Below are 23307 nucleotides of genomic sequence, written 5' to 3'. Positions count from 1 at the left end.
GATAATTCTTCTTTCAGGATGTGCAACAAAGCCTGATCCCTCAATCCGATTCATCTTTTTCTTAAAAAAAAAAGTGCTCTTAAAGAAGATAGATACCCAGGGAAGTGTAGGTGATGGTACTTAGATTAACAGCACAAACACCTGTTAAGCAGCCTCCTAAGTAGGTTACAAGACTCTTAAGTGAATATCATCCAAAAGTACACAGCAAATTGCACATCAAGGTCTCTAGTGCAGAACCTACATTCCTTTGGTTCAGTTATGTCAACGTGCATGTACGACAGACTGGAGCAGGGTTCACATTAGGTACTCTCCACTAGAGGTCAAAATAAAGAGAACATAGCCTAAAAAAATGGTTAAGACATACTACTGTTGGTCATCTGATAAGGAAGTTTCAATTTTAACACACTAAATACTACTTCTCCCATTCTTACTTACTCTTCCTTCTTAGTTTGACACTTACCATTCACCCAATAGAGCCGTAGTGACACTGTCTTGAAGTTACCCACTGCAAAAACTCAAGCAACCCACAGCCAGAGAGATTCAGCAAATTTCAAGGCAAAAAGTCAACTCACTCTGCCAATTCATACCTCCCTTGAAGAAGTACGGTACAACCAGTTTTCTCATCTTTCTTTACAACTATTGTGCCAAAAGACAGCTCTGTTACTGCAGTACACGAAGTGGTGCAACATAAACGCTGCTTAGCATTTTAAGGGAAGACACAGACCTGGTCAGAAACACCACCTTGACACATCCAAACACTCACAGATGCAAAAGCAAGTTGAACAAAGACAGCAGCCAGAGTGTTTTCATACAAACTTTCTGCTCCAAGAAGACTTTTTTTTTTTTTAAGCAACTCCAACTATTCAAGAGCTCAAGCTTAAATTATCACTGAAACTACTGAAAGAAAAGTGAAATGGTAGAACAATAGGACAAAAGGGAAAATAAGCCAGTATGGCTGTCCCACTTTCTGAGAACATTAATAAGCATTACCCTTTGTCTCTGGAAAAGCTATCTGATCACAGCTGAAGATTCAAGCTAGGGAGTGAGAAAGAACAAGGGGTGGGAGGAACCCTGAAGCAGTTAATACTTCAATAGGCAAAATTCAATTTTACATTTCAAAGAGACAGAAAGGGGAACCAAGTCCTGACAGATGTATGTTGGGTTGGTTTTTTTCTTAATACTGCAAGAGACAGCCCTCACAAAGAGTTTACTGCAGCATTACCCTAAAGGTACAGTTTCACGGTAGTTTAAGTCAATCCGAGCCAGGGCTACCACAGTCCCTCACACACTTTCATCCCCTCCCCTGCAGCAACGTCAGCATCCAGCTGGTCCCACAGCCTGCTGAGCACCTTGAGTTGGCTCACTGCCTGAGTGCCAGGCCAAGGCACTCTGTTTGAGCTGCCATTTAAGTACACCTACCATCAATACCCCTGAAAAAAAAAAAAAAAAAAAAAAAAGTCTTTACCTTCCTTTAAAATAAACACCTGTTTGCACTCTCCTTAATTTTAACAATTTTATTCATCTAATTTGTATTTTACCAGCAACTATGTATTTTACCATCTCCTAGTATATCCTACCCCTTATTCCAGAACACTCAACTCTCACCTGCAGCCAGGTATCCAAAACAATCATTTCAAGTGCTGCCCCACAAATGTTACATCAGATTTATAGTCTCAGTTTCTACATCAAAAGCTTCTCTGCCAGCAACAGGCTCTACTTTGTGATGAGAACGCTTGCCAAGACAGAGGCAGCTAGTAATAATCTTTTTATTATTTTTATTAATTTTTTAAATGGATAGAGAAGAATGGCACCTACTAACAGGAATTCTAGTTTATAGCTTATGATTCTGGGAAAGTATGCAACGACTCCTTCCACAAGGACTAAAAATAACAGCCCAAAAGCTATTCTGATGTTTTCTACTCAAGTAGAGGGGTTTTCAGTTGTTAGAGAAGATACACTCACATCAAAACAGCTGGTTTGTAATAACTAGAGGTATTTTTTGGTTTGCTTTGAATAATTAACTCTTTGGAGTCCCACCTACACGTTTGCCTGTGCAAAACTGGAAGTTACAGATTCAGCTATGAGCCCGCATCTTCCTTTTACTCACCAGTCTGCTGGGCAAGCACATTGGCTGCTGCTGCTTCCCAAACCTGCAAACAATTTCCTTGCTCACCACTGGCAAGAAAGGAAAGAAGCAGTGCTAACTGGTGCTAGAACAAGGGGCGGGGGGGTGGGTTTGAAGCCGAAAAAGAACAACAGTAATAGCACCACTAAGAAACTCCGGGAAGCCTTTGATCAGAGTCTGCTCCAGTTAAGGCAGAGAAAAAACCTGCGTAAGTGGATTCTGTTACACTCAGATATGGTGAGCCAAGTTATTTGTTTTGATTTGTCAAGAAGATTTTTGTGTGTGTGTATATATATATATAAAAAATATGTACACACACATACATATACGTGTGTATATACCCACACATGTGTATGTTTATATAATACACGCACACTCAGAAAAATAAATACTCAAAGAATGAAAAATAATTGCTACCAAATTGCTCCCTCAGTATTGGATATTACAGGAATTTTAACAAGCATGTTATATACACAGTGGGACATTCAACATAATATTTAATGGAGTTTTTCAATTACTTATGGTTAATCTGGTACCTGGATGGCCAAGGACACACCAAAACATTACATTATTTTCCACCATATGCATTGATGATTCACATCTCTTTCCACACATACACAATCCTGGCTTTATGCAATATTCTCATATTAAAAGCCTTTTTTTTTTTTTTTTTTTTTTTTTTAAATCTGGAAACTGGAATTCTTGTTTTCAGAGCCTGAATTTATTTTCCTTTTCTTTCAAGGAGGCAACCTACGCTTTCCTCAATCCCATACTGGCAGCCCACCAACCATATCTTACTTTCAAATAAACTTATAATGCAAAAAGTACTGTATTTTCTGTATAACACCAACATACGTTTAGTGAGTTTATCCATATTCTGAAACATTCATAACTGAATTGAAGTTTAAACAGTATTTCATCCAGTCTGAAGAAGTTAGCACTTGCATGACCCTCTAGCACGGCAGGAGCACTGTACTGTAACTTAATCGAATTTAGCATGCTGCGGATATGCACATTAAAACTATGCATTTTTGCTTTATTTTCAGCCAGATCGACTCTCGGGAAGGAATCTTCCTCAAAATCAGGTTGGTAAGAGAACTGGATTTTTTTTCCTGCTTATTTACATAGCATCGACTGTAGACTACTCAGCCTGTTACCAACTCCACCCAGTAGTTCCTTGATAGCATCAAACTGCAATAACAGCCTTTTACTGTCTCCTTTTATGAGGTTTTCTTAGATTTATTAAAGCAGGTTGTAGTTTATTCTGTAGCACACAATATACAAGGAGCACAGGGAACACACGCTCACCAGACCCTTCTAGGTTAACCTTCTACTGCGCGGTGTGTCCCTTCCAAACTTGTTTCTGCTACAGAGTGCAAGAATCACAAAAACCTGCCATACTTTCTAAGTCTTACTGTCCTGGTACAGTAGGCTTTCAGTCATTTAATAGTGATCTGAAGTACAAAAAAATGTGAGTGTTTATAGGACAGTAATAGGAACTCAGTAGATTCTTATACCTACACTTCATCCTTCATCTCTCAGACAACTCTTAATGTGAAAAAGATCTTAGTACAAGCTGCCAGTATTTCACAATTTGGTCAAAAAGCCATTTTCTTCTCATTAGCTGAGGAGTACTGCATGTCCTTCCTTTTATTACTATGTCCAGGCTCATGGTCTAAAGTATAGAGTGTGAGGCAATTTCACACATTGGTTTGAGAACTTAAATTTGCTTATTTTCCCAGCAAAACAGAATTCCTCCCAGACAGTTCCTCAGCAGGAGGAATGACGCCAAGGGCAGAAATGGACTGTATCAGAACGTGCTTGCTATGTTTGCGAACAGGTAATTTGTATACTTCAGTGCCGCTCCCTCTTCTGGAGATGCAGCAGATCTGGATGTACCAGCATGAGACACGGCCAAAGATAACCTTTCAGGATATCGAGCTACAGCTCTGAATGCGGTAGTAATGAAAGGTTGGGGCAAGGCATTGCATCCCCAAAATAAGATGTTAAGAGAACCGTGCAACCTATTTCTCCAAGCTTTGTCCATACAAGACTGAAAAGCAGAACCTTAGCTGGAGACTTGATCACGGGATAAGGATATTTTAGTACACAATAGCAGCACGATGGCCATCATCCACTCCTTTTTCAGTCAAGGATAATCATCTAAATCAAGACTACAAAACCAGTTAACTGAGTTTACAAAATAGGGTACTTCATCCTGAAGCAAGACATACTTTGCCTCCCCAATCCCTTTCCTTTTCCGTCACTAGCAGGGAACAGTTTATAGAACACAGGCTGCCTTATCGTGATTTGTGCTATATAGGCTGAAAGGGGGCTGAGCCTTATGAGTCAGTTCTTGCAACTCTATGCAAAAGCTTCCAGGCCAAAACACATCTTTCAGGCTGCTGGCTTGATTTTATGCCACGGAGGGGGAGGGAAGCCACCAGAAGTCTTCTGCACTGCCTGAAGCTGCTTGAATACTAAATAAATTAGACAATGCAAAAAAGAAGAAAGCATCAAGCCGTAATGAAAAGCCATGGCACAGAAGTAGTGGCAGGTTATTGAGAATGAAATAGATAAAACAGTAAGGAGAAGATTATTGATAACAGTCCAAACGAGCATACTTCCTGCACGTTTCTTCTCTGTAACCGCAGAAGCACGAGGAACTATGGCTTCAGGAATATTAACGTAATTGGGTCTTCACTAACACGTTATCCTCTGGTCACAAGCTCAAAGACGAACTGTTACAAGAGAGACCGTAAAAGTTGCACAAACGATATAAATTCTGCCTCATGTCAGGTTGTAAAATGAGTTAGTAAGTTCTTTAGGGAAAACAAAACAGAAAGACAGGTCATTGCCCTACTGAAAGCTGCATTATAATGCATCCAACAAAAGTTCAGAACAACAATTGTGCGGGCAACCATGAAACCATTACTTCCTAGCTTTCAAGCGCCTGACTCTCACCTAACTAATGTAAATCTCTTTTACATGCTGGAGCTATTTGTGTCTCTTACATCCTGGCTTTGTTTTCAGGACATGTAACAAGAGTGAAAAACAATTTCTATTATCTACAGTGGTAACAGCTTCCTTGCATTCATTTTATATGTCAGCAGGGCTTGAACCCTGAACTTTCAGGCTACTGCTACAGCGGTTAACAAAGCCGTCATTAGCTGGCAATGGGTGGAAGATCTGTTATCCAGAAGGGCCAGATGACTAACCCAATTATCTTTTCCCAATGCTACGTGGGGTGAATCAGCTCCCTTGGTTCCCAAGCATTGGGACAGAGGTAGAAGGTTGCCAGAGCTGAGCTGGGACTGGGAGAACCCCATCCATGTTTTCATTGCAACCCCCCAAAATTACCCTTGCAGTCTGGGACAAGGGTATCTGAGAATTCAGGTAAGACTTGTGTTACAACAGCCTTGGAAACCTTATAGTATTGCAGGTATGTTAATTGGAGCCATGACTTGGCAACATCATGAGAACCAGCTATGACAATTCTGACATGCAGCCACTAGCAAACAGGAAAAAGAAAAAAAAAAAAAACAAACCCAAAAAAACCCCAAAAACCAACACCTGGTAAGCGCTGCAAGTTGTCCATGCTGCAAGAGCTTTCTCAGGACAGTTTTTGGCAGGCAGGGTAAGGGGAAAAGGTATACTACTCACAGCCCAAGCATCATCCAGTCACCGTAGGAGAGCAGAAAGGCAATTCAAATAAAAGTTTACAGGAACATTTATTGATCTGTTAAGCATAATATCCCGGTTTATTAGCTACTGCATTAGCAACCCTTAAAACTTCAGTATGCCACGCTCAGAACAGGTACACACAGTAACAGAGGTTTACAGCCCCACTGAGTGAATGCCAGAAATCAGAAGTGAAAGAACTGCCATTTCAGAACAGTTCAGCGACCTTCTTTCATTCTGTTGAACGTAAGAAACACTCCATCTCTTAGTGCTAAACACACAGCTTGTAGGAAACTGTACTCACGAAAGTAACCTCAACAACTGTAAATTCTCTCTTCCTCAGTTTTAAATACTGGCAGCCCAAGGTCTATCCTTTTGCGCCCACAAAAGCAGTGCCCTACTTAAAGGCTGACATTCCAGTTTCCTCCCCCTCTTCAAGGCACCAACAGGACAGTAGTTTCTGCAATGCTACATTCTTGACATGACAAATTAAGAAAAACCCCGTGCTGAAGAGGATAGCTCTTAAATAGGAAGAGAGAGTTACGCTAGCACACAGCGCCCTTTGGTAGAGCCTGGCATGTTTGAGACAAGAGCCCTGTACCCAGCTAGGCAGGGAGGTTTTACCTCATACAGTGACTGCACTAACCTTCTCAAAGGATGCGTTTCTCACAGTTCCCAACTCATCTGCCAGAAGAGATCACCGTAGGAGGGCTGATAGGCTTCTTCCCTTCCCTCTCCCAACACTGCTGAATTAAATCAGACTGTTTCAGCATGTATAAATGCACCCTGGCATAAAGCAGGCTAAAGCCAAATACTAAACCACACCAAGTAGTAGCCTGCTTTTGTGTATTTCTTCGCATGCATGTGTAGGCAGCCTTACCATAAACACATACTGCCTTTTACCAATTCATTTTCTTTAATGGAAATGGGTCACTACTACATAATATATTATACTGCATTTTCCAACAGCACTATTTTCCTGTTTCCACATCTCTGTATACCGCTCCCTCCTGAAACTCCTTTAAAACCGGACCTTTAGAGTGCCTCCGCCTACACATTCTCACCAAGTATTTCCATTAGATGGAAACAACTGATAGGTAGTGTAGATAGTCCTTAAAAAACCACGACCCTTCTATTTCAATTTTTTTCATTCTCTTGCTGCTCATACCTATTGAAAACAAAGTATTTTGTAGCTATTCAAGGTTAAAAAACTCCAATTTTTTACCCAGATAATCTGGGTACCAGAAGACCTGGTAAAACACTCCATGGTTATGCAGCCTATGTTTGTAAGAAGTTCACGCCCTCAGGTACAGGAAGGGAGTTTGCAGGAACAAAATTAAAGTGTTATTATTTTGATTTGATAGTTACTCATATTTACAGAACTCAATAGAAAGTGGACATTACCCCTGGAAAGTCACACTCCAATGATACGTTAATCAATACGTAGTAAGTTATTAACAATGGTTACAAACACCTCATTGTTCTACTACATTTCATCATAGAAGGTATTAACGATAATCTTGTCATACTCTCTTCCCCCCCCTCCCTCGTAACACAGAATCATGGCAAGTCATTTCCCCATCAGTAGAGAATGACATATTGCTGTAGTAGAGATAAAAGTTTGGTTTACTTGCTGAAATAATCTCTAAGAAAGACGACCTGTTTAGAGCATGGTGTTTTGTTTTGTTTGTTTTTTGTTTTTTTTTTTTGTTTTTTTTTTTTAAACTGCTAAACTGAAAATACACTATCAGGAAAACAGAAGGGTAACCTAATGGCAGTCTGAGTAGGAATTACTTGAGAGATTTTTCCAGTTTTCCACTTTGACAGAGACCTGTGAAATTCTTCAAAACTTCCAGTTGCCACCCACTTCTGAACAGGTTTCAGATCACTACTAGTATTTTGCACTACAGTGTCTTGCTCAAGTTTCCATTCCAAAATGGAAGCCCATTTTGTTTGGCCTCTACCAGTCAGCACTCAGCTTCGTGCTTAATAGAAAATAACCCATCGATAACCAGGGAAAAAAACATCTGTTGATTCACTGATGCAGACTATGGCTCTCTGTCATGTTCATGCACCCAGCTGAAGGCAAATCCAGCAGTTTCAGAAGAGAAAATTGTCTTGTCCAGACAGAAGACCTGGTATCAGGTTAAATATATCAGAGTTATAGTCAAACTTGTCTCTTAATGCCTCGTTATCTTCTATCGTGACACGTTCCCTGCAACCTTCAGCTCACAAGCACTTGGACTGCATGCTGAAATACTGCTTCCCGGTCACTGCTGGTTATTCAAAGACACTTCTGCCTCAGATCTGCAATAGCTGCTCTCCAGCTGACTTGTGCAGCTGAAAGTGAGACATGCTCATCTTCTTGCTACCATAAACTACAGAAGTTCTCAATTACTTCAGCCAAGGATGTCTGCTTTACCCCTAAGAAAAAAAACCCACTTGTTTCTGGCCCAGGTACTGGGGTACTAATCTTAATTCAGGCCAGGATAAGGTAGCATGCAGAGGAAGCAATAACTGATCTATCACTACAGACAAAACAGTTACAAGCACATGGGAAAAAGCAGGCGCAGAAATTAAAAAAAAAAAAAGTCATGATTAATCCACATATACTAATGGGTAACTTTCTGGTTTGATCTTATCAACAGACTTGCTGTCTAGTCCTGACAAAGTGACAGCCTGGGATTCATCGGACTTGTTTCATTTCTGGACTGTTTCTCACCATCTCCTGCACCTGACTGTCTTGTAAACAACCCCTTGTCTCAAGGAGTGGTAAAATTCTCCTTCCCCCATTCTCTGGAGGCTCATTAGCCTACCCCGAGGTGATAATGTCTCTTTGATTATAGACTACAAGATGCATTGAGCTCAGTCACCAAAACAGGACAGTCTTGCTGTCGTTCCCACTCTTTATCAGTTTAATCACTAAACCTGACAGAAGACTACCAACACAAGGAAGTTTTGCCATCTTTTAAATAATCAAATCAGTTCATCGATGTCCAAAAAACACCAGCACGGCACAAGGTAAATGGTAAGAACGGGAAGAAAGGCCTTTCCCTCTTGGCAGCAATAAGCTATTGTATCAGCTCAAGCTGCACGTGAAACTGTACCTTACACTGAACCTCACAATCCGCAGTAATCCTCATCTTCTAACAACCACACGTAGTGTTTAGGTGTCTATATCCTGCATCACGTGGTTCTTGCCCAAGAGCAAATATGATAGTAGTTAATCATAGAGAAGCGATAAAACCCCAAGATCTTTCTCCTGTACTTTCACCTATGTAACATACAGGCATTTGCTCTCCTTCCCTTCTCCCACAACAAAGCATTCTAACCCACGCACAACTACTTGTGTATACACCTTTCCCTTTCTCTGGTATTTTTCAAGAATTGCCCAACCCCTTTCCCAAATGGCTTATAACCAAAAAACGCGACCCAGCAAGGCCCTGGAAGACATAACTGAAGCTAACTTTGCAAGTTACTAGCATTGAGACCTGACTTCTTCCACTATGATATGGCATACTAACAAGGGCAGTATTAGTGTGCCAGACCTCTTTCTCGAAGATTTTGCCCAGGGTCTTGCTCATGGCTTGTTACGTGAGTCTAAGCAACAGGCAAAATAATAAAGCCTGTGCTGCGAACAGTTAATGTCTAAGCAATGCTCAAGCTTACCCCTCTCACCTGCCGGCTTTAGACAGTGATAGCACATTACTGTCAGTACCTCAGGATATCACAGAAGAGTAAGTAGCCTGACACTCAAAGGAGTCTGTTCAAGCTTTCTCCTTCTACTGAAGAATTACCACTCGGGCTGGATTGCATCTTTCTTAACCTCATCTAAATGACAGTCACTGAGAAACCTCAGAAAAATATTTACATTTAGATTTAACTGGCTCCTGCTGAGCTCCTACTAACTCAAGAGCTGCTGTTTTGTCTAGCAGTCCCATCATGAGAATTATCGAGTAATGCTAGTATGCAAACACATTGTTCACTTAGAGCACAGTCGCTTAGTCTGTTTTAATGTGAGATGTTTCCACAAAATATGTAAGGTCGTTTGGTAACTTAAATTAATACCCTTCTAGGGGAAAGAAATTGGGGGGGGGGGGGGGGGGAGGAAAAACAAACCAAACACCACAGCAAAAAGAGGGTCTCAAGACCCCTCTCATCCTTCATCCTTCAAACTGAAGATGAGCAATAGGAGAAATACAACAAACTAAAGTTAAAACAACTGTAAAGTTTCACTTTTTATTAACTTTTTAAAGGAGCTGAGTTTTAATACAGTGAACAGAGCAATACTTCTAGCAACAAACCAGACTAGACAGAAGTATAAGATATGCTAAATTTAGGGGCTGTCACTGACCAACCGTTCAGATATTTAGGTTGCACTTTCCCAACCGCAACAATAAGGATGTACTTCTACAGGAAGGACACCCATCGCTTCACCCACAGCGAGCCAGCTCCCTCCACGCTGCAGGACCCTCACCTTGTTGTAGAACTCCTGCTCCCTGGGACCGCGAGGTGGTGGCTGCAACTGCTTCAGGACAGTCCCATCTGGATGCTGCAGTATACCTACAAGAGAAGCGTTTCCTTCAGAGCTTAGTTTTAAGAGATACAGCTTTCCCCCGCCCCCCCCTTCATAAATAGCAAATACACCATCACGGACAGCCTATTTGCAAAGTTGTACTGCTTTCAGTAAGTGCACAGTAGAGTCGAAATTGGCAGCTCCTACACAAAACCCTTAGGAGAGGTTTCCTTGCATTCCTCTTTTTCTAGTCACCAGATGATTTCCTGGGTCTAATTCTGCGGAAGGCCAACACAGTACTGGGATTTGACATGAAAAGTTCCACTCAAAAAACCCATTCAATCAACTATGGAAGATTACATAGACACTCCCTTTTTAAATAACTGATAAGTTGTTTTTCCAACAACACCAAGAAGTTAAAGGAGTTAGTACCACATTCAATGCATTTCTCACTAGCTAAAATAGAAATATATGTCCTGTGAATGTATTACTATACTTGTGGCATAGAACGAGCACTTCTATATTTCTAGAAGTGGCACCCCTACAGTACTCCATGCTAATCAGATGCTACTATTTTTATCACCCATAATTACAATACAGAATTTCACCTGAGCCAGGCGACCACCTTCACCATGCCTGCACCAAAAAAAAATCCAAAATATCCTCCCAAAACAGCCTTAATGACTCTCCAGTCAGCAATGTTGCTGAGTAGCTGTGTAAGAAATGCAACTGAATATCTGAGGGTACTCAAGAGATGGATATGGGAGAGAATGGAGAAAAGTAACTGCATCCCTGTGAAATGCGCTCTAAATTTCAAGATCATCAGTTGTAAGGGAAAAAGAAAAACCCACTTCTGGAAAAGAAATTTTCTCCTAGGATTTATTCATAGCTTTTCAGATAGTAATTTATTTTGCTTAGGAGGGCAACAAAAATGTGAACTGTATCCAAAATAGGTTCCATCTTCAGCTTACCACTTGAGGAAACACAGTAAAACGAGCCAGGAGCTTTGTGTCCCAAAAAGAGTTTGCAGTTGTAACAGCAACAGTGTTTTCACCTTTTAGAAAGCATTATCTCTGAATGGGCTCTGCTGTGCAGTCTTAAAAACAAAACAAAATCTTTAGAGGCTAAGATATTTACTTTAAAACTACCACCAGACTTAAAGTTGTTTCATTAGTTGGCTGTGCCAATGAACAAAGAGTGGTTTTAAAAATTTGTGTAAAACAGCTCTCAAGTCATGTTACTTGCTGAAAGTTGGGTTTTGTATACTTCCCAGAACTAGAAAAATATTGCCACACAACAACTCGCAGACTACCACCACATCTTCAAGACACAACAGTTCCCCCTGCCCCGTACCCTTTTACATGGGCTGGAAACCACTTCGCAAAGTGCACAAAGTATTTGAATGGCGTGTGTTTTGAATGTGAATTGCTAACAATCACAACATTAAAAAAGGTTTTGTAACACATACTCCTCAAAATCTGCATGTTGGCTTTGATGATAAGACAAGTAGACCGTCTACAAGGCAGAAAGACCAGGCAAATATTCCTGGAAGTAAAACCCACACACTACTGGATTGATACATATTACTTGAAGAGTTTAATATAACCTGACCTTGTTTCAAGTTCCCTCATCCTCTGGATTTCTTGACAGACTAGAGCACCTACTCTGTAACTGTGACTGAGGCAGGCCTGGAAACCAAAGACTCATGTTTCAACACTCACCACGAAGATGAAAATTCCATAACCTTCCCTTTGATCTACAACACCACCCAGAGATACCATCACCTGCAGATCATACTAACATATGGACACTGGTCATGGTTTTCTTTTAGGGTTCCTGGGGTGTTTCAGCACAGATAGGGAACAGTATTGTTTTAATAGATGAATAAGCAATTTAACATTTCTGAAGAAGCAGCAGAACTATACCAGCATTAAAATTCTGAAATATCTCACAAACATTTCTCTATGGCTCTGCATGCAAAGCTTGCTAGCATTCTGAAACTCAAATCTACTGCAAGAATAACCAATACAGATGTATGCACTCTTCTAAACAAAACAAAAAAATTTATATCCAATCCACATGCTTTACTGAACTATAGGCAAAACCTGTTCTGCACAAACACGCCAAACATTTACTTTAGAAAAAAATCCTCTTGTCCTCTGAGGGTATGCAATAAGGACTGACCAGTAGGTATGTGCCACCTTAATCTTTGCATCAGGAAAACTGCAGCCAGAGTTAGAAGTTTTGTGATTTGCATTACGAGCAAGTCACACCGAAAGAGAATGGCTCCGTTAGCTACCCAACCCCACTAATGGCTTGAGGACCTCCAGCACTTTGTGGGTACAGGCACCAAACCACAGCCAGGTGCAGCAGGCTCTATAAGGTGGTGTATCCCATCAGCTCCTGTCTCTCTCCACCTGCCTATGGAATTAAGCCACAACCCAAGGTGGCTACCTTGCTACACATGATTTACTCTGTTCTGGGGGAAGCGCTACTGATCACAGCATTCAACAACAGGTCAATTGTAACGCCCAGAAGCCAAGAGTCTATGTGCGCATGCAGGGAGACTGCTAGAGCCCTTTCTTTGCAAAGCTGTAACAGTCACAGGGAACAAAGGGAAAATGGAAAGGTTATTCAGGAGGGAGGGAACCCTATAGCAAAGAAATTTTAAGGCGTACTTTAACCAGAAAAATAAAATAGTTAAAAAATACTTTGGATACCTTCAAGTCCTCTGTGTGTTTGTATACGCGGACAGAAGGGAAGTTGAGCGCAGACAACAGCAGTGACATGCAGGAGGAAGCTGGGCAGAACAAGGAAGGCTCTGAGCTTGAATCAGTAAACAGCTCAGATACTAACCCCAGCCGAGTACAACCTTCAAGGTACATTTGCCATGTTGTATGCATAGCAATAGAGGTATCCCAACAAAAAGGCGTACTGGTTTTATAGCTTTAGGTTTTTAAAATGCTAAAGGTTCAATGGGGTAGAAAAGGGCAGAATGGAAAATAGCAGGAAGGGTGACTGCTGTAGGAAAAGGCAGAAAAGGCAACGGAGAAGGTAGAAGACACACTGGTCTCCTCACACATGCTTAAAGTTCTCACAGATTCTGGCATACAGATTGTCTGCGATATTCCTTACCAGTGCTATTAGCAACTACATATATCCAAACATCTGGCCACTAGCTTCACAACAAAGACACCATGAGGAGCAGCACTGCAGAATTATACATGACCCTGTATCTTTAGCATCTCGACTGCCTGCACTCCTACATACAACATCTGTAAAGAAATAAAACAAGAAGATTCAGTTACAAAAATGAGAGCGCTGTGAGTGCCAGAGCAGCTTTGGTCTTCACTTAAATGTAAAACTCAGTTTCTAAGATGAGATCATCAACCACGGTAGTACCTCTGCAGGAAAATCTTGGTCTTGCTCATTAGATGTAGTGGAGCTAGCTTTAACGAATCCATTTGAGCTGTACCCACAATATAGATGGTGTATCACCCATTTTGTCTTGACCCAACTGTGATAAAATTGACGTGCCAAAGGTGAGGCTCTCCCTGAAGTGACTCTTTTTTGCCTGATCCCACCCCATGTTATGATATATTAACAACGAGGAAGACATACAGCTCCAAGGATCCAATGTACCTCCCTCTACATTTTATTGCACCGGTTGCAGCACGGGCAAGGGACAAGAATTACTTTGCTATGGAGATTATCAGCAGCAAGACATGCCACGGACGCAGGCTGTAGATAAGACAAACTCACAGTGCCATTAGTGCTGTAATTCCACTCGCTGATGGCTGAAGGGGTTCTGAAGTTCAGCCCTTGGCCTATTCAGCAGAGGCAGTTCCTACCGACAGGGTTCAAAGGCAGTATGACAGCGGGTACTCGTTATAGCTATACCCTACATACTCATATATAGGGTACTCTCAAAGGGCACGCTGAGAGCTGAATGGATGTATGCCTTACATTTGGCTCAGAGGCAGGAGTTATACCAAACGCAATGTCCTAAAAGGGTGAGAAATGCCATTTGGCAACGTTAACTTGGCCGCTTGCTCTGGCACTGAGCATCGCCTATGTTAAAAGGCACCTTCATCAGAAGGGCCAACACCTCACTCCTCAAAATGGAATTAAAATAGAAACTTAAAGCTAGTGGAGGCACACTTAAAAAATGCTGTATCCTCATGATATTTGTATTATTAGACCGCTTACTAACCATTGGTTCGGACTTACCATCAAATAAGCAAACAACTAAGAAGTTACCCCAGACTGGTAAATCACTTACTAATATTTGGCTGAAGTTTCTGGTGGCCATAGGTTTGGAGGTTCCCTTTAGATAAAGCATAGCTTAAATATACGTTCTGAGGGTACCAGCACGCCGTTGCCTAAATTCCCACTTTTTTAAAAGGTGCCTGTTAAAAGGAAGCTGAACTGCAGAGGCCTCTCTGGCTTAAAGGTGCCTGTTAACCATCCCGTCCTGGCGGGTCGTTACCGCTTACGAAAACCACCGTAAGACAGACACTCGGCAGCGGTGACACCGGTCCGTCCGCAACCCCCGCACAGCGGCAGAGCTCTGCCAGCCCCTCCGGCCCCCGACGGGAGGCGCAGGCCCCGGCCGGGGAGACGGAGCCCTCAGCGCTGAGGTGACCGCCGGAGCCCGCACTGACACTCACCCTCCCGCTGAGGCCGGCCCCCGGGGGCGAACAGGTGCTCGCAGCTCGGGCAGAGCCCGGCGGCGGCGGCGGCAGCTCAGCCACCAGGGCGGCAAGCCCTGCCCGCCGCTCCCGAGGTGCCGCCTGCGGCCCCCCTCCCGCCGCCGCCGGCGAGCGGCTCACGCCTGTCACCGAGCCCCCCCCACCCTCCGCCAACAGCAGAGCTGCCGGCCGCCGCCAGCGGGACGTGAGGAGAATTGAAGCCGGACCGGCCCCGCCGCCCCGCCACAACCCGGTTGGAAAGCGTTAAGGTAAAACGGGAGGGCGGGGGCGGGGGGAACCCCCTCACGGGCGGCGCGGCGCGGCCCGGCCCGCCGCTCCCCCCGCCGCCCTCCTCCCCGCGCCCCGCCGCCGCTCACCGCCTTTATCCTTGCCGTACATGTGCCCGGCCACCTGGTGCGACAGCGGCACGCAGCCGTTCAGCCCCCGCCGCCGGCCCCCCGCCGCCGCCGCCGCCGCCGCGGGGCCCGGGGAGGCGCCGAGCGCCGGCTGGGCCGCGGCCTCCTCCGCCTCGCCGCGCCCGCCGCCCGCGCAGCGCCCGCGCCCGCCCTCGGGGCGCCCCGCCGCGGGCGGCGCCGGCCGCGGGGGCTCCGTGGCCATTTCCCGGGGGTGGCGGGGTGGCGGCGGGAGGCGAGGGGCGGCCGCGCTGCGGCGGCGGCGGCGGAGGGGCCTCAGCGGGCGCTGCGTGCCGGGGCGCGGGCGGCGAGGGCCCGCGGCTCCATCACCCCGCGCCGCGCCGCTCCGCACCGCGCCGCGCCGCCCACCCCGCCGCCGAGGCAGCGACTGGCCGCGGCGCCGCCCCGCCCCGGACGCGGCTCCGCCTCCGCCGCCCGGCCCGGCCCGGCCCGGCCCGGCCCGGCCCGCCGTGGGGCCGGGGTCGCCGCCGCTGCCGCCGAGCGAGGCGCGGCCCTGGGGGTAGGCCGCGGCCGAGCCCCGGCGCCTCGCTGAGGCCGGGGCGGGCGGCGCCTGGGTCGAGCGGCCGCCTGCGGAGGCAGCAGGGCCGAGCGCACCCGAAACCGGCCCCGAGCCGCAGAGGGGCCGGTGACACCCACCCCCGTGGGCATCCCCGCGCCGCCCCGACCCGCCGCCAGCCCCCGGGGCCAGCCTTCGCTCCCTCGGCTCTCCCGGGACAGCCTGCCGCCCAGGGCGGCGAGAGCCGGGCGTTGGCGGGCAGAGGCCGTTCCCCCTCCGCTGCTTCTCGGTCACCAGAAACACGCCCAAAATCCTCTTCAGTTTTGTATCAATTCACCGTCATCCCGAGGGTCGTTTATTTCCTCTCCAGTCGATCAGAGGGACTACAAGCGGGAGCGAACTGAAGCCTGTAAATAGTATCAGACCTTTAAAGTGGGTAAGGACCGTTAGAGCAGTCTAAACCAGAGCCTTACCAAGCTCTGTAGGTGCTGGTCTTGCATTTGAGGTGGGCGCACCTAGCCTAACACCAGATCAAAACTGGATAAGGGGTTAATCTCTAATCTGAATTTTAACTCCCCATGGGTAGGGGAAGGTATGCACAAGCCCCGCGTTCGCTCACAGGGCCCCAAAGCCCGCTGCCTGGCTAGGAGGCTTTATTAAGATTTCTTTTCACTAGGGCATACATCAGCTCTATTCAGCCTGTAATTACTGCCTTTTCTGTTTTGCTGTTCCTTTCCTTTATAAACTTAGCTGAACTCTGTGAATATTAGATCTGCACTTTTGCCACAGTATCTGCCAGTATCAAGTCATGTTTAGCATTAGTAGGATGCAGAAATGGGAAAACAAGGCCAGAGATAGAAAAATGAATTTTAGCAGATAGATGACCTTCCCCCAGGTTTTATAAAAATGTACTGATGCATATCAGGAATCAGCGTTGACATTGGAGGAACGACGATGCAGTGAGCTCAGCTATTGCTGTCTCTTCCCCATCCCATAGTTGGCAGGTGCTTGGGAGAACTGGATGGCAATTTGGGGGATTTACTGGGGAAATTAAAGTATCGAAGGAACAGGAAGGTCACAGGGAAAATGAGAGTATTGAAGAGTGAGAGTAAGGAGCATGGCATATGAATCTAGCAAAACTGAGACTCATTAGTTCATTGTTCATGGAACAATTTGTTTCACTCTCTTAATTGGGTAAGAGGGGGAAGACAGTGGTAACAACTCAGCAAGATCCTCTCTGAAGAAACAAGGCTGGTCAGAAGAGTTACGTTTCTCCCTCCCGAATATCCCCTTCTCATCAGTCGTTACTGTCCAGCCCGAAAGATTAGGAGTCAGGTGGTTGCAAGCGTAAGCTCCTGTCTTCGGTTCCCCAATGGGAACCCCACCAGGGGGGTGCTGACACAGGAGATAAATACCACAGATTGGTCAGCCCTTGCACAAAAAAAAATTACCAAGGAGTACAGTGAAAAAAAAGCACAAGTGGTACGTGTCTGGCAGAGAGAAGGCTCCCAGTCTCGGCAGCAGCAGCTGCTGCAAGGTTTGGATGCCAACCTGAGCCTTGTGGAAAGATATTTCCCCCTGTGGAGATGTGAGATGCTTCGGCTGATCTGGGTATAAACGCAGAGAGAAAAACATAGATGGCATTTCAGATTTGCATGAGTGCCCATTTAACACTGCGATCTACCTGAGCTTGAAATCTTAATGGAAAAAAAAATTGAATTAAAAGGCAAAAAATTAGAATTTAAAGGCTATTCAAGTATATAGTCCTGAACAGATAGCTTCTAGATATCCCTAGAGCTAACAGAAGTGGGCCTGGAGGGGATTAAAAGAAATACGAAAGCATGAGTAATTGGAATAAGCAAACACTGACTGTTTCCTTTTCCCTGATATTTGCTTTAGTCAGATTTATGCATATAGAAATTAAGTGACGCGAGACTCTATCTTCCGCTCACTCATTCCACCCTCACGCTTCAGCACACAGAGTTCACTGATCTTATCTGGGAACTTCTCCTAAAATAAAACAAGCGAAACCAAGAGAATACCAGAAATGACAAATAATTAATTTCTCCTCCATAGAGTGTGATACTGTTAGGGTTTGCGCTGAAAGCTGAATCTACCAGCAAGATTCCCAAGGAAACTTCTTGCAATTGCACTCGAAGAGAAAGTGAAACAGGCTGCAGACAGCTCCTAAAGAGGGGGCAGGTGGTTGGGAACCCCCCCCCCGACAAAATGCATTTGGCAAAATTATGCTTAATTCTGGATTGCTCTTTGTTGCTGGAAAACAATCTTACCTCCCTCGGTCTGACAAAAATGTAAACACTAACAATATAATAATTATAAATATTACACGCTCGTTTATTTTGCACAACCTGCTTTGCGCTGCAAGAGGATGTCTCACCAGCAGATTGCAAAGCTCCCCCGAACTGAGCAAGGATTACAAAAGAATAACTTTCTGCTGAAATAAAGCCCTTTTTCAAAAACAACAGCTAGTTAATAACTAACCGCAAGACGCACAGTAGTTTAGTACAGGAAATAAGCTCATACTTCAGTGGAAGTGCAGGGGGACATTAGGTAAACAGATTAGTGGGGCTGTGACTTAGCCAAAATATTGGTACTCTAGAGGTACGGTGACAAGTGCCGCTGGATTTTTGACTGTCCTTTTGGATGGTTCACAGCCACTTCTTCCCCATCTCGCCAAAAATACCGCTCCTCTGCCGGAGCCGTGTCTTCTGCGTGAGGTCTGTGCAAGAGGCGTGGATCCTGCTGCCCACAGAGCCGCTTCCTGCAGCAGGCGGCCGTGCTTGCGTAGCTTCTGCCGGACGAACGGATTGCAACAGACCCGACCTGGACCGTGCGTGTGGTCCGGATAAGAAACGTCGATCAGTGAAACCAATAATTTGCTGGATGGGTGAGAGCATCTGCAGCGGTGCTTCTATGGGCAGGAGGGCCTGTCCTGCTCAATCGGCGTACAGCAGACGTTGTCACAGCAGTGTGGAAGTTGTAGCTGTGTTGCAGTTCTTTTTTTCTCGCCGTTTCACAGCAGAAGGGTTGCTGTATCGTGCCCTCTTAAAATAGCTCAGGGTTTTTAATCCTTTGATAAATTCACAGAAGGTCCGTGCTGCCCTTTTTGTTCTTGTTAAGTAAAGGAAAATCCAAACTACCCTTGTCTGTTGTAGCTGTAAAACTCAACGGTGCTGCTATCCCACTTTCTTTCCTAGCTACTGCCTTGTCACTTAGGCATCAGGTCCCACAATCATTAATATTTTACTTGACTGATGCAAACTCTTTGACGCTACTCTCCTCCCTGGCAACCAGGTACATCTGGGGTTTTCCTGGATGAAAACAAAGGGACGGTGTCAAAAGCCAACCTGCACTCTCCAGAGATAATACAGTACGTTTTGAAAATGACTGTGAGGTTAATTCATGGCAGTTGTGTGTTTTCTGGATCACCTTTTCTACAAACAGAACCGCAGCTGTAAATTTGGGGAAGTCTTTTGCATTAGAAAGCTACGAGGACTATGAAGGTGAGAAGTGCATTTCAGTAGTTTCTTCCTCACAGTCCTTGGACTTTTTTTTTTATCATTAAAGAAACGAAGCAAAGAATTTGGAGGAAACGTTCATTTTTGGACTGAGAGGAGGTTAAGGGGTGGGAAGCAAATGGAAGGGTGGAGAGGAGGCAGCAGTGCGTGGGTGCCGAGGCTGGTTTTATTCTTCACTCACGACCCACAGAAGGGAGCGTGTGCAAAGTCTCCAGGTCTGCAGATGCTCATGACCTCCTTAGGGCAGTAAAATGCCACGCCGATGGCCAAGAAGAATCTTACAGAAGTGAATGAAAGGCACAACGTTGGCATAGGAGCTTCAGCGTGGATAAACGTAAGGTAATGCATGTAGAGGAAAATAATCCAAACCAAAGCTCCTCAATGCTGATCCTGGAACCAGCTGTCACAGACCAGGAAAGAGATCCTGAAGTCACTGTTGACAGTTGTCTGAGATCATCAGCGTGGTGTGCGTCTGCAGCCAAAGAGAGCCAACAAAATGTTGGGCAACATCGGGAAGAGCCTTGAGAAGACAAAAGACATCATTTTGCTGCTACGTGTAGCCTTAGCGTGCCACTTATTGAGTTCGGCTTCCATGCCTGGTCTCTCACAGAGAATAGGAACATACCATTAATTAATCGGTGCAGAAGATGGAATTAAACCATGATTTGTGGAGAGTCTGAATAGCCGAAACATTATTTTAGCTGCCTCCAGCCCTAGAAAACAGCAATGAGAGATGTGTGTGCTTTGACACCCTTGGGCAAGAAGTTGTGCTTCTTTCTGAAACAGAAGCATTAGAGCAAAGTCTTTAGTACCATCTCCTGATCTCATGGCTTACAGGTAGAAAAAGTCCTTCTGAACAAGGACTTTCCAAGGATGGTGTTGTATCTCTATCAGGGGGTTGCTCAAGGTTTACAAATGCATGATGGCATTTTACCAGTCACATCCTAATGCTTTAGGATAACCCCGGTACTTGGTTTAAGATGATTAACACGCCAAGAGGTTTATTTAAAATGGCTCTTTGTCTTTCCCTAGAGGCTACTTACATTGCCTCCACCTGCAGTAGAATCGAACACCTATTTACTGACTAAACCCACTGCCAAGTGGCATTAAAAGTCTCTTCTATTAAACAGTATTCTATTCCCAGACTTTGTCTGCAAAGCAACAGAATTTCAACCCTTAAAAAGTAATTTAACCCGTGCAGATGTTGGAGCCAAGAATGAGATTGAAAGAGCAAGATCACACTGTTTGAAAAGAGCAACAAATTTAATAATTACTGAAGTGGAAGTCTGTTCTGGCCGTTGTTTTGGTACCCGAGTCTCGAGCAAGAGTCCCGGCAGTGAACAGACAGTGCGTCTTGACCACGTCTTATCCATGTATGGTTATATTTGCCAGCTGCAGAAAAGTATTTGAGAAAACTTACACAGTCAGTGACCTTACCATTCATTTTGCTGTGTTTCTGTTGCCAGCTGACTTGACTGAACAGCACAAACATTCCAGCTACCGAGCAAATCCTTGCAGCGTGCTGAATTTTGAATGCTTCACACATTAAAGCTATAATTTCTGGCATGCTCAGGAAGCTCCTCTTTTCTGCACAGGCTTCTCTCAGAGAGCAGAAGGCACTTTTTTTTTGTATAAATGTACCATGCATTCAAAAACACCAAAAGAAAACTGCAGTCTGCATGACAAAAAGGATGCAGAGCAGAGCGGATTAAGGGCAGTGCAATGTCAAATCGGAGAGGAGGGATGGTTCAGTCTTCAGCCAGGAAAAAAAATAACAAGAGAAATGATCTCTCTGGGCTTGCGTGAGACGTGTGCAACTTCTATGTATCAAAGAAAACAGAAGTTGCTTGAGAACCCCAATAAATCCTTTCTTACCAGTCCAAGCTGCACGTGAGAAAGGTGGACTGAATTCTGCTTTGCTACAATCACGTAAACCTACTGTGATTTTACTGACTTCAGGGAGCGTACCGGTAAATACTCCTTCTATTTATTATAATTGCACATCTAATTAAACAGTTTACAAAGGTGGGCGTGAAGGAACATTAGACTGCTAACAGGGGACCCACGGCATGAGTGTACGTTGCTTTCTGTCCAGTGCTGCGGGATTTCACAAACAGTTCAGGAAGAAAACCCACAGTAACAGATGTCTGCTCAAGGCACATAACCCCTTCAGCTCCAAGGGGTACGTTTTTGGCTAATAGAACCACTTAGTCCCAGAAGCTAACAAACAGCCACTTTGTACATCTTATGCTTCGCTCTATTAAGAGGTATAATTAAATGCAACACATCGTTTTCTGTACTTTGATTTATCCCTTTTGCTACCACCTAGCAATGTTACACAGTGTTAAATCTTCTCTTCTAGCTTACGCTCTCCTCCCATCTGCCATGTCTTCTTTTTCCCCTCCTTGTTTCTCTCCGCACATTTCATGTATTCATTTTTATGTTATTTAGTTTTTATTCAGCTCCTCTCTGCATTAGCCCCAGCATTAGGCAGCCTGGAGATCATCCTCCCTGAGAAGTGCACTATGCACCGCGGGCAGCGCAGCTACAACACCGCTACAGAAGAAAACAAGCAGCAGAGAGCTTCAAGCAGCAGCCCCCGGTACCCATCCTAAATTAACAACGGCTCTAGGAAAATTATCATTCTCCTGCTGGTGCAGAGAAGCCGCTCATCAACGCAGGAAAACGAGGGCAGAACAAGCCTGCGTGCGCAAAGCAATTGGGGGAACGGGTATCTGACACCGCTGGGCTTAACGTGTACCAGTGACAATGCAAAAGGCATTTGGTCTTCTCAGCAGGTCCACACGAAATGTTCTGACCGGGGTGAGAGAGGTGCTGAGCACTGATAAACTCAGTCTGCTGGCAGCTGTGGCGGGGCATCCCTTCTCTGCCCACGCGCTACGGGGAAGTCGTGCTCTTCCACCTAACCCAGCCAGGGCTCAGGGTGGGTTTTGTCAGCCTTGAAGCTTCAGGAGTTGAAACAAAAGCCAAATTTAGTAAGAGGTTTCCATGCTCAGGATGGCTAAAGAGAAGGCAGCTGACAAGACGGTTTCTTTGCAATACCAATGTTTGGTTTCACGCCTACGTTCTTCTCCTTCCTGCTATTATAAAATGTTCTTCCGTTATTGGATTGAGCGACTGTGATACCACAGTGACTCACGTTTCCATGTCTTTATCTAGCTGCATTACACTTAAAGGAAAATCCCGCTCCGGCTGCTGTGCAACTGTGCAAAATAAATTTTACAGACCCCAACAGCACCAGAACAAGGTCCAAACTGCAACAATATGGTGAAAATTTTAGTAGGGCCTGCGGTCAGCTCTGCAGCGGGCAGTCGGGGAACTGGCGATACAACTCCTAGATTCAAAGCGCACGAGCCTCTGTGCATGAAAAGCTGCTTAGTCCCAAACATGTTTATGCAGCACTTCTAGATGCCTGGGCTCAGACAGACAGCAACGCTGCTGAAAAAAAACCCCACATAAATACACGCATGCATAAAAAAACCCCACAAGAACAGCATTGCCACATCGCACAGCGTTTGTGTCCTCCTAGTGGACCAGCGTGTGATTGCAATGCTGGCCTCCACCATTTCAAATTATCCATTAGATTAACGGTGCTTGAATTAAACGTGCAGCAGACACCTGCAACTTACAGCCGTCTCCTCTTCAAGAATGCTGATGCTAGAAGCACTTGACTGTTTGACATTCAGACTATTTTGATGAGTCACACTCAATTACTGCAGAATCAGTACTTTTAATTTGTTCACCTTCCTAACGGACACTGGCATGTTGAAAAATAACAGTGTAGAACATTGTAGATACAGTTTT

At 44.9% G+C, this 23307-nt stretch overlaps 1 protein-coding gene across 1 annotated transcript in view; it reads right to left on the bottom strand.

The window, feature by feature from the left end:
• IPMK (inositol polyphosphate multikinase) overlaps positions 1–15646 on the bottom strand; it is a 46599-nt gene extending 30953 nt beyond the window's left edge. The window contains exons 1-2 of the mRNA XM_082310773.1: positions 15391–15646; positions 10284–10369 (exon numbers count right to left, since the gene is read on the bottom strand). Of these exons, the coding sequence (XP_082166899.1) occupies positions 10284–10369; positions 15391–15631 (327 nt within the window). The 5' untranslated portion in view covers positions 15632–15646. The remainder of the gene's footprint in view (positions 1–10283; positions 10370–15390) is intronic.
• Between the last annotated feature and the right edge of the window lie 7661 nt (positions 15647–23307).

The sequence above is a fragment of the Platalea leucorodia genome, assembly GCF_965183815.1.
Source record: "Platalea leucorodia genome assembly, chromosome: 4".
Taxonomy (NCBI): Eukaryota; Metazoa; Chordata; class Aves; order Pelecaniformes; family Threskiornithidae; genus Platalea; species Platalea leucorodia.
This window is presented reverse-complemented; position numbering and strand designations above follow the sequence as displayed.